The following is a 12,002-nucleotide window of genomic DNA, read 5'->3' on the forward strand; positions in this document are numbered from 1 at the left end:
ACAAATGGAATGTGAGAACACTTTAAAATAAATTATTTTCTTTTTCAAATTTGAAAATCATAAGTCAAGGACATGTTCAAAATTGAAATGACTTAAATGATTTCCTTGACGATAAGGCATCAGAATTTAACAGTTATTTCCTGTATAAAGTTAGAGAATATAAACATTATCAAAATGCCTATCAGTTAACATTAAACGTGCAGGCACTTCAAGACAACCTTGTTGTAGATTAGAATGTCTTGGTTTATGTGAGAGATTTCTACTTAAGTTACACCTCCATATAAAAGAATGTAGTTGCACAATTTACTCTGTTGAACAGGGACATGACCTACAGCGATGTTACAATCCACTACCAGCACTGTGTCTGTTATATATGCAATTCTATTGTCATACTAGGCATTCAGAATGCCAACTATATTCGGAGTTCAATGTGTCTTGTATAGGTTGGGGCACGGATGGCCCAGTTGTCTAATGCCGCGATTCGCTGTGCAGAGTTGCGTCCCTTGGGCACGCCAGAAACCTATGATTGTGGGTTCGAATCCTGGTTCGCCCCGATTATGTTTCTAGGTTTGTCAGCACCATACCCGTGCTCGTGGGTTTCACCAAAGTGGTAAACGTCTGAGCCCCGCATCATTTCGGGGTTTCCTCCCACATTAAGCTGACACACCATGAGATAACTGGAATACTGTTTAAACCCAACTCACTCACTCACTCTTGTAAAGGTGGAAATCAGTGCTTAAAGTGTAATCTTGGTGCAAATTGTCCACATAGAAGCCTGCTACACGTTGAAGAACATCCGACAAGGAAGGTCACTCATTTTTTTCAATTATTTTTAAAGCCCATGGTCTTAAAAACGTTTGATTGTCCATTTTTAAGCTCATGGGCTACATAATGGGTGGCCTAAAACCTGTAGTCCTGGTATTCACACTTGAACGGTAGTCATGGAGATTCTTTGCACTGTTCAAACATTCACGACAAGCTGCACATGCTCTGAACATAATTTATTTTAAACAATAGATACATAAAAATATGTACACTTTATTCACCATAATGATAAGTACATAAAAAACCATTACACTCTCGGAATAAGTCTTCTAACATAGTACATAACCCTTCATTAAAACAATCAAATAAAAGATTTTTATGCAATAAGAAAACACTGTACATCTGTCAAAACATGATTGCTGATATTAGTCAAGATGATTATTTGAAAACACAGGATTACCATCCTCAATTATCCAGGGTATTACCTCCATTCTTATATACTAAATACCCTGGACCCATTCGCCAACAAAGCATTGTTTCGAGAGGTTATCACCAGCTCCATCAGGTTTGAGACTTTATTCTTAATTTGGATACTTGTAACTCCCAAATGAATTCGAAACACCCAAGTTCGTCAAAAGGTTTGACTGTATCATAATAGAATGGAGGTATGATACAGAGGCTAATAGAGGGTGTGTGATTTCTTGTCACACAACAAGTCATATTTCACCTTTCTGAAAAACAACGTAATGACAGCTTTGACATGAGATTCCTACAGCTGTTTTACTCCCTGGCAAACATTGTTTCCAAACTCCATTTTTGTATGTGGCGATGTAAGACCTAACATCCATCAGAAGAGACAGTTACAATAATACCAAAGACATCAAAACAACAAAAACAAGTTATTCAAAGAATAAACTTGTATCTTGTATCACTACCCCTACACAAAGATCTGAGGACATCCAAGGTCACGACAGAATGACCTTTCATCTGTCAAATCAGAGCAGTGCTTACGTGATGTGATCGCAAAAATAAAAACGATGTATTTTCCAATCCTGCAACCTTGAAAAGGTTAATGCGTGGTATTCTGAACGACTGTCACAGGCTGTTTGACTCATTCCTTCAAAATCAATGTTTATCTCTCACTTCAATGGGATAAACAATTGAAAAGGATGAGACTTCGTGGGATGTCCACAGATCTGTGTGTGGTGGTAGCAAGCACTAAGCTCTACCTTTAACGAAATTGTGTATAAAGCAACCACATACAGTTTCATTTTACACCATCCCTCTATACCACCGTTCAATGCATGATGTGTTAATTTCAAAAGATGACTTAAAAATTGTGGATAATCTACATTGATGACTTTCATACTAATTAGTATGACAACAAAAAATATGTAAGATTTGTATGCGTGAGGAATGTGCAGATAAATCAAAGTTTATGATCCACTTTAGGCAAATGATTAATTTAAATCCTAGCTTCGTCTTCTTAAGTTCCTTAGAACTATAGCCTCAGAACTAAACCCTTAGAAGTAAATCCTTAGAACTAAATTCTTAGAACTAAATCCTTAGAAGTAAATCCTTAGAACTATATTCTTAGAACTAAATCCTTAGAACTAAAGCCTCAGAACTAAACCCTTAGAACTAAATTCTTAGAACTAAATCCTTAGAATTAAATTCTTAGAACTAAATCCTTAGAACTAAACCCTTAGAACTAAATCCTTAGAACTAAATCCTCAGAACAACATCCTTCGAACTGATTAAGTAATGATTCCACAATTTCTATGAAGAATTATAAATAAATGTCCTGACAAGTTGACAGATATATGAGGCCTGAACAATGACGTGGAATAATTACAATATTTTACAAGCTTAGTTCTATACTGCACAGGTGAATCTCCTTTTGACAGACAAAATAAATTTGGCACGGCCTAATTTGTATCTATGAGAAATCCCTGAGACTTCAACACGATTCTACTACAAGCAAAGAAACTTAAATTCGAGATTGAGTGTGTATGGTTTTCACTGACAAAATTGAGCTTGTATTGGGAATCAAACCCAGGCCTTTGGCAAGATGAGCTAGCGCTCTTACCACTTGGCTACATTACTACCCACATTTGAAAGTTTTGGAACTAACATTGACAACTGAGTGAGTGAGTGAGTGAGTGAATGAGTGAGTGAGAGAGTTTTTGTTGATCTCAGCACTAATCTTTCCATATCACTGCCAGAGATACCCACAGTGAGTCCTAGTGTACCTTGTGGGGGACTACCCCGCCCTTCAGTGTAGCGAGCAAATTCTTAAGCCGCTAGGCTACCTTAAACCCCATTAAGAAATCAAAGGAATAAGCATTATGGCAATCACTTGAAACATTAAAGGAAGCAAGTGTTCATATGTGAGTTGGTATGTTTGATGCCACTGTTAGCAATATTCCAGCAATATCAGGCAGGGACACATTTGCTGTCTGGGCTGAAGAGGGGGCAAGGGCCCTGAGCTGATGATGAGCCTAACCAGCCTGACTGTGCCGGGATCACCCAAACCTTCTTTGCTGCTTTTTTATTTTAATCTGTACATCATCATAATAATAATAATAATAATAATAATAATAATAATAATAATAATAATAATAATAATAATACAAGTAATAATGGATTCTAAAAAGAATTCCCCATCAGTATGCAGCAAAGGTGATACTGACCTCAGTTTCCTGGACAACAAACAATAAAACACAAAACCTGCAACACTAATCTGATACATAGGACATGTAGGACATATACAAGTACTGCTAAACAAACCCAAGAAAAATGATGCCACGGCACTGGAGCTCACCTGCTTGAGAAGTCAACATTGTAAAATGTCAGGCAAACATTTAGGACTGATATTCAAATATTTTCTGCATTAATTGAGGGGTCTTCAAACACACAACACTAAAATCCTATGATTTGAACAAAATATTATGTCATCAGAAGGAGAAACATACATGCCAAATTCAACTTCCCCAATCTAGCAGTTTCAGTTTACAGTGCCGAATATGCATTGTGACAGAATTGAGAGAGTGAGTGAGTTGGGTTTAACACCATTTTAAACAGTATTCAGTTTACCACTTTGGTCAAACCTATGAGTGGGCATGGTCCTGACAAACCTGGAAACGAACTGGGATTCGAACCCATGATCATAGTTCTGCACAGCGAAACTGCGGCACCTTTGATGACCGGGTTAATGAGTATGGTTTTACGCCCCTTTAGCAATATTCCGCCATATCATGTCGGGGACACCAAAAATGGTGCTCATGAGGGGAATTGAACCGGGGCCTTCCGCATGACGAGCAAACGCTTTAACCACAAGGCTACCCCACCACCCATCTCAGATGAGTGGGCCACACAGGCCTCTGTGACACGTGTGGAGTCAGTATTTGGTAACTGACCTCAACGTGTACCTGTCACAATACGCCGCTGTCCCAAGCTCACTGGAAATGGACTTTTCTGTTGCATGAGGAATGCTTTTCCCCAAACATGGTGTTTGTGATGAAGTTTGTTTATGACGATGTGAGAAAACATAATTATAAAGTAAACATAATTCTAAAGTTAAAACAACATTTGTGGTCGTAAGTAAACATGCCGACTCATGGCAACAAAGTTAGATTTATTTTTCATGATTAGAACAAACACACGTCTAAAATTCAACAATAATTCAACTGTTTTTGCATCTAAAATTTAACTCCACTGCAGCTCGTTCACTTCACTTATCAGCAGGGTTCTATCTGTCGCCGAAGGATTCCGCAATTCGACAGAATTCAGCCTTGTACATGGAATTACAAGTGTTTGGAGACAGATTGCAGAAATTGGTTAATGTGTGATCGATACTATTGTTTTTTTCAACTAATCTGATCAAAGCCATGACTAGTCTGAACAAAACCATGAGAAGTCTGAACAAAGCCATGACAAGTCTGAACAAAACCATGACTAGTCTGAACAAAGCCATGACTAGTCTGAACAAAGCCATGACTAGTCTGAACAAAGCCATGACTAGTCTGAACAAAGCCATGACAAGTCTGAACAAAGCAATGACAAGTTTGAACAAAACCATGACTAGTCTGAACAAAGCCATGACTAGTCTGAACAAAGCCATGACTAGTCTGAACAAAGCCATGACTAGTCTGAACAAAGCCATGACAAGTCTGAACACAGCCATGATACAGCTGAATAGTATGCTGAAATTTTAACATTTTTCATCAGTGTATATATATCCTTACCAAGAAACGTATCAGTACCATGGGAAATATATTTCAGTATGATTAAGAATGTTTCCTGATATATAAGATTGCATTATGACACACTGTGTAATGAGAACCTGTTCTGTACCTGCATCAACTCCAGCACACAACAAACATTTGCATCATATCAGGACAAGGAACAGAGTTTGCCAGGGTTTGGCTGACAACATGGAGTCTAGGCATTGATGAGACCCCGCCTCTCGCCGTCACTCGATAGGCTGGACGTGTCAGACTCCACCTCCTGGGCTGACCGCACACACTGACCAGGAGGACGAACATCGTCATTCTTTTTTGGACACTGAAAGAGAGAAATAGTATTTTATATAATAGGAGTGAGAGGAAGTGGTAGCTTCATGAAACAATGTCAGAAAATGAGAGGGGTCCTGGGTATGTTAACATTTGCTATTTGGTATTCATAATCTAGGGTCCCCTACATCTTTAACTTTTACATTAGGTTTAGGTCAAGGACCCATTGACTTTCATGTTAAACTTTTAACATGACTCAAAGGTAACACAATTGTCTGAGCCCAATTAAGATTTGGGTAGAGAATAGGTCTTCGGCAACCCATGCTTGAAGTGAGAGACGACTGATGGGATCGGGTGGTCAGGCTTGCTGACTTGGTTGATGCATGTCATCATATCCCAATTGTGTAGATGGTTGCTCATGACATCAATCAATGGATTGTCTGGTCGATACTTGATTATTTACAGACCACCGTTATACAGCTGGAACAATGCTGAGAGCAGCCTTAAACAACAAACAAACAAACAAAACAATTGACTGACCGTCAGATCCTGATAGTCACCTCTTACGATAAGAATAGTCCCCTCTTATGATGAAACATGGTCCCCTCTTCTTATGACAAACAGTCCTCTCTTATGACAAACATGGTCATCTCTTATGACAAACATGGTCCCCTCTTATGACAAACATAGTCCCCTCTTATGACAAACATGGTCCCCTCTTATGACAAACATGGTCCCCTCTTATGACAAACATAGTCCCCCTTATGACAAACATGGTCACCTCTTATGACAAACATGGTCCCCTCTTATGACAAACATAGTCCCCTCTTATGACAAACATAGTCCCCTCTTCTTATGACAAACATGGTCCCCTCTTCTTATGACAAACATGGTCATCTCTTATGACAAACATAGTCCCCTCTTATGACAAACATGGTCCCCTCTTATGACAAACATAGTCCCCTCTTATGACAAACATAGTCCCCTCTTATGACAAACATGGTCCCTCTTCTTATGACAAACAGTCCTCTCTTATGACAAACATAGTCCCCTCTTATGACAAACATAGTCACCTCTTATGACAAACATGGTCCCTCTTCTTATGACAAACATGGTCCCCTCTTATGACAAACATGGTCCCTTTTTCTTATGACAAACATAGTCCCCTCTGATGACAAACATAGTCGCCTCTTATGACAAACATGGTCCCCTCTTATGACAAACATCGTCCCCACTTATGACAAACATGGTCCCTTCTTATGACAAACATGGTCACTCTTCTTATGACAAACATAGTCCCCTCTGATGACGAACATAGTTGCCTCTATGACAAACATAGTCACCTCTTATGACAAACATAGTCCCCTCTTATGACAAACATGGTCCCCTCTTATGACAAACATAGTCCCCTCTTCTTATGACAAACATGGTCCCCTCTTATGACAAACATAGTCCCCTCTGATGACGAACATAGTTGCCTCTATGACAAACATGGTCCCCTCTTATGACAAACATAGTCCCCTCTGATGACGAACATAGTCCCCTCTTCTTATGACAAACATAGTCCCCTCTTATGACAAACATGGTCCCCTCTTCTTATGACAAACATGGTCCCCTCTTATGACAAACATAGTCCCCTCTGATGACAAACATAGTCGCCTCTTATGACAAACATGGTCCCTTTTTCTTATGACAAACATAGTCCCCTCTGATGACAAACATAGTCGCCTCTTATGACAAACATGGTCCCCTCTTATGACAAACATGGTCCCCTCTTATGACAAACATAGTCCCCTCTTATGACAAACATAGTCCCCTCTTATGACAAACATGGTCCCCTCTTATGACAAACATGGTCACCTCTTCTTATGACAAACATGGTCACCTCTTATGACAAACATGGTCCCCTCTTATGACAAACATGGTCACCTCTATGACAAACATGGTCCCCTCTTATGACAAACATGGTCACCTCTTCTTATGACAAACATGGTCACCTCTATGACAAACATAGTCCCCTCTTATGACAAACATGGTCACCTCTTCTTATGACAAACATGGTCACCTCTTATGACCAACATAGTCCCCTCTGATGACAAACATGGTCCCCTCTTATGACAAACATGGTCGCCTCTAATGACAAATATGGTCCCCTCTTCTTATGACAAACATGGTCGCCTCTTATGACAAACATGGTCCCCTCTTATGACAAACATGGTCCCCTCTTATGACAAACATGGTCACCTCTTATGACAAACATAGTCCCCTCTTATGACAAACATAGTCCCCTCTTATGACAAACATGGTCCCCTCTTATGACAAACATGGTCCCCTCTTATGACAAGGTCCCCTCTTATGACAAACATAGTCCCCTCTTATGACAAGGTCCCCTCTTATGACAAACATAGTCCCCTCTTATGACAAACATAGTCCCCTCTTATGACAAACATGGTCCCCTCTTATGACAAACATAGTCCCCTCTTATGACAAACATGGTCCCCTCTTATGACAAACATGGTCCCCTCTTATGACAAACATGGTCCCCTCTTATGACAAACATGGTCCTCTTCTTATGACAAACATGGTCCCCTCTGATGACAAACATGGTCCCCTCTTATGACAAACATGGTCGCCTCTAATGACAAATATGGTCCCCTCTTCTTATGACAAACATGGTCGCCTCTTATGACAAACATGGTCCCCTCTTATGACAAACATGGTCCCCTCTTATGACAAACATGGTCACCTCTTATGACAAACATAGTCCCCTCTTATGACAAACATAGTCCCCTCTTATGACAAACATGGTCCCCTCTTCTTATGACAAACATAGTCCCCTCTTATGACAAACATGGTCCCCTCTTATGACAAACATGGTCCCCTCTTCTTATGACAAACAGTCCTCTCTTATGACAAACAGTCCTCTCTTATGACAAACATAGTCCCCTCTGATGACAAACATAGTCCCCTCTTATGACAAACATAGTCCTCTCTTATGACAAACATGGTCCCCTCTTATGACAAACATGGTCCCCTCTTATGACAAACATGGTCCCCTCTTATGACAAACATGGTCCCCTCTTATGACAAACATGGTCTCCTCTTATGACAAACATGGTCACCTCTTATGACAAACATGGTCGCCTCTTATGACAAGTATAGTCCCCTCTTATGACAAACATAGTCCCCTCTTATGACAAACATAGTCGCCTCTATGACAAACATAGTCCCCTCTCATGACAAACATGGTCCCCTCTTCTTATGACAAACATGGTCCCCTCTTATGACAAACATAGTCCCCTCTTATGACAAACATAGTCCCCTCTTCTTATGACAAACATGGTCCCCTCTTCTTATGACAAACATAGTCCCCTCTTATGACAAACATGGTCACCTCTTATGACAAACATAGTCCCCTCTTATGACAAACATAGTCCCCTCTTATGACAAACATGGTCCCCTCTTATGACAAACATGGTCCCCTCTTATGACAAACATGGTCCCCTCTTATGACAAACATAGTCCCCTCTTATGACAAACATAGTCCCCTCTTATGACAAACATGGTCCCCTCTTCTTATGACAAACATGGTCCCCTCTTCTTATGACAAACATGGTCCCCTCTTCTTATGACAAACATAGTCGCCTCTATGACAAACATGGTCACCTCTTATGACAAACATGGTCCCCTCTTCTTATGACAAACATGGTCACCTCTCATGACAAACATGGTCCCCTCTCATGACAAACATGGTCCCCTCTTCTTATGACAAACATGGTCACCTCTCATGACAAACATGGTCACCTCTCATGACAAACATGGTCCCCTCTCATGACAAACATGGTCACCTCTTATGACAAACATGGTAGCCTCTTATGACAAACATGGTCACCTCTTATGACAAACATGGTCACCTCTTATGACAAACATGGTAGCCTCTTATGACAAACGTGGGTTGCTGGAGATCAATTCTGTTCATGTGTCTTCCTCAACAGCAATATTCTGCTTTAATTCTTGCTTCATATTTCGAACACAGTTTTGTATTAACCCCAAAACAAAAATATTTAAAAACAGATGATATTAAACCAAAACCTTATCAACATATTTTCTCACCTCCTGGCCTGTCCACAGGTAGCGTAGTTCTCCCCGCTTGCAGCCAATCGCAACAGTTGTAAGTAAGGTGCAAGGCACAAGGTACAGCAATGCTGGTTGGCCAGTCTTCATCAACGCCAGAGCAACATATGTGATTATCAGGCCAACAGCATAGGCTGTTGAAAAAAACACAAAACAGTTCATGTTTGTTTGTTTGTTTGTTGTTTAATGCCACACTCAGCAATATTCCAGCTATATGACGGCGGTCTGTAAATAAGTCAACTTCGATTCAAAACCAAGTAAATTTCTGTTTATATGTTTAACACCAGCTTTTGACTCACATGTTAAAATTCTGCAGAATTTGTTCTGCACAAAATGTGATTTTCTGCAAGATAGGTTTATTTCTGCACCCAGCGGAATATGGACTGAGAGATTCAGCGAACACTCACCTATTGTGGAAGCAATAAAGTATATCCTCCTACTCTTGACGATCAAGTCAAAGCCGTGGTTGAAAGATATGAGAAGACCTGAAACATCCAATATCATGCAGTGTGATGCAGGTCTTTACCACTGTGTGTAACCACAGGCAGGGTACTGACAAAATAATACATTGACGTACAATATTATACTGGCAATATTTCCCGGATCTGAATACACTATGTTCCTCCAACACAGAATTATGAATACATGGGGATGTTTGCCCATGCAAGGGAGTAGGGGCTTGAGTAACACAGAGCTTAATCCCTCTCACACTGAAGCTCACCTGGTACAATGACATCTCTGAACCCGAGCAGGGAGTAGGGGCTTGAGTAACACACAGCTCATTCACACTGAAGCTCACCTGGTACAATGACATCTCTGAACCCGAGCAGGGTGTAGGGGCTTGAGTAACACACAGCTCATTCACTCATTCACACTGAAGCTCACCTGGTTCAATGACATCTCCGAACCCGAGCAGGGAGTAGGGGCTTGAGTAACACACAGCTCATTCACTCACTCACACTGAAGCTCACCTGGTTCAATGACATCTCCGAACCCCAGCAGGGAGTAGGGGCTTGAGTAACACACAGCTCATTCACTCACTCACACTTAAGCTCACCTGGTACAATGACATCAACGAACCCCAGCAGGGAGTAGGGGCTTGAGTAACACACAGCTTATTCACTCGCTCATACTGAAGCTCACCTGGTACAATGACATCTCCGAACCCAAGCAGGGAGTAGAGGCTTGAGTAACACAGAGCTCATTCACTCACTCACACTGAAGCTCACCTGGTACAACGAAATCACCGAACCCCAGCAGGGAGTAGGTGCTTGTGTAACACAGCTCATTCGCTCACTCACACTGAAGCTCACCTGGTACAATGACATCTCCGAACCCCAGCAGGGAGTAGGGGCTTGAGTAAAACACAGCTTATTCACTCTCACACTGAAGCTCACCTGGTACAATGACATCTCCGAACCCCAGCAGGGAGTAGGGGCTTGAGTAACACACAGCATCAGGAGGGGTCAGGAATCTCGGCACTTTGAACACCATGGGAAGCTGAAGTAAGACAATAGATTCTTACTGTATACTAAGGGGCACAGGGAAATACCTGAGTCTCTATTTTCCTTGGGACTCACAGTAATAATGTTTTTGGGTCCAAGGTATGAACGTGGGGGTCTTAGCCAGGGACATGTAGCTCACTTCACGTGACTTCCAAGAATTATACTGAAAACCTATTAAGTGCAGCTTATGAATTTAACCAAGTACAGGGATACCTGATTGTAATGCAAGGGATATCTCACAATATGTACGTGCAACGGTTTGCTAGTCACAACAGCCATACAAACACACAGAAAACAGTCAATCTATACATACACAGACACACACAGACACAGAACACAGACAACAAAGTCAAAACAACGTCAACCTATACTTACACAGACAGACTGACACACACATACACAGACAGACTGACACACATACACAAACAGACTGACACACACACACATACACACACAGACTGACACACACACACACACACACACACACACACACACACACACACACACACACACACACACACACACACACACATACACAGACGGACTGGCACACACACACATACACAAACAGACTGACACACACACACACATACACAAACAGACTGACACACACACACATACATAAACAGACTGACACACACACACATACATAAACAGACAGACAGACATACGCAGAGACAGACATACACACAGACAGACAGACAGACAGACAGACAGACCCCCCTATACACACACACACAAAAGACCAAACCCAACAACAACAAAAAGTCCATGTGATGTTACCTGCTCCCCGCTGTGACTCTTGCCCCCGGTGGCGACATCCACCATGATGCTACTGCCATTCTGTAGGACAGAAACAGCATTGTACACGGATAACACAAATAGAGATTAATAGCTTCTGTAGTGTAAATTTTATCACATAATAGGAATAAACATTTTGAGTCATTGGTGAGCATAATACATATAATTTATTTCTTATTTAGGACGTTTACAATACGGAAGCACACAAGGGCATAATGTCTTTATCATATAATATCTTTATTTAAATAATATATATGTTTTCAACATATTTCCATTCACAATA

The 12,002-nt window shown here is 40.9% G+C and overlaps 1 protein-coding gene across 1 annotated transcript in view; it reads right to left on the reverse strand.

Moving 5' to 3' along the window:
* Window positions 1-988: 988 nt before the first annotated feature.
* Window positions 989-12,002, reverse strand: part of LOC124131256 (signal peptide peptidase-like 2B) — a 33,881-nt gene continuing 22,867 nt past the window's right edge. Inside the window, exons 11-15 of the mRNA XM_048395208.1 lie at window positions 11,702-11,761; window positions 10,811-10,913; window positions 9,821-9,898; window positions 9,393-9,547; window positions 989-5,331 (exon numbers count right to left, since the gene is read on the reverse strand). Of these exons, the coding sequence (XP_048251165.1) occupies window positions 5,209-5,331; window positions 9,393-9,547; window positions 9,821-9,898; window positions 10,811-10,913; window positions 11,702-11,761 (519 nt within the window). The 3' untranslated portion in view covers window positions 989-5,208. The remainder of the gene's footprint in view (window positions 5,332-9,392; window positions 9,548-9,820; window positions 9,899-10,810; window positions 10,914-11,701; window positions 11,762-12,002) is intronic.

This window comes from Haliotis rufescens, unplaced genomic scaffold (genome assembly GCF_023055435.1).
Source record: "Haliotis rufescens isolate VD_foot unplaced genomic scaffold, xgHalRufe1.0.p SCAF_14, whole genome shotgun sequence".
NCBI lineage: Eukaryota > Metazoa > Mollusca > Gastropoda > Lepetellida > Haliotidae > Haliotis > Haliotis rufescens.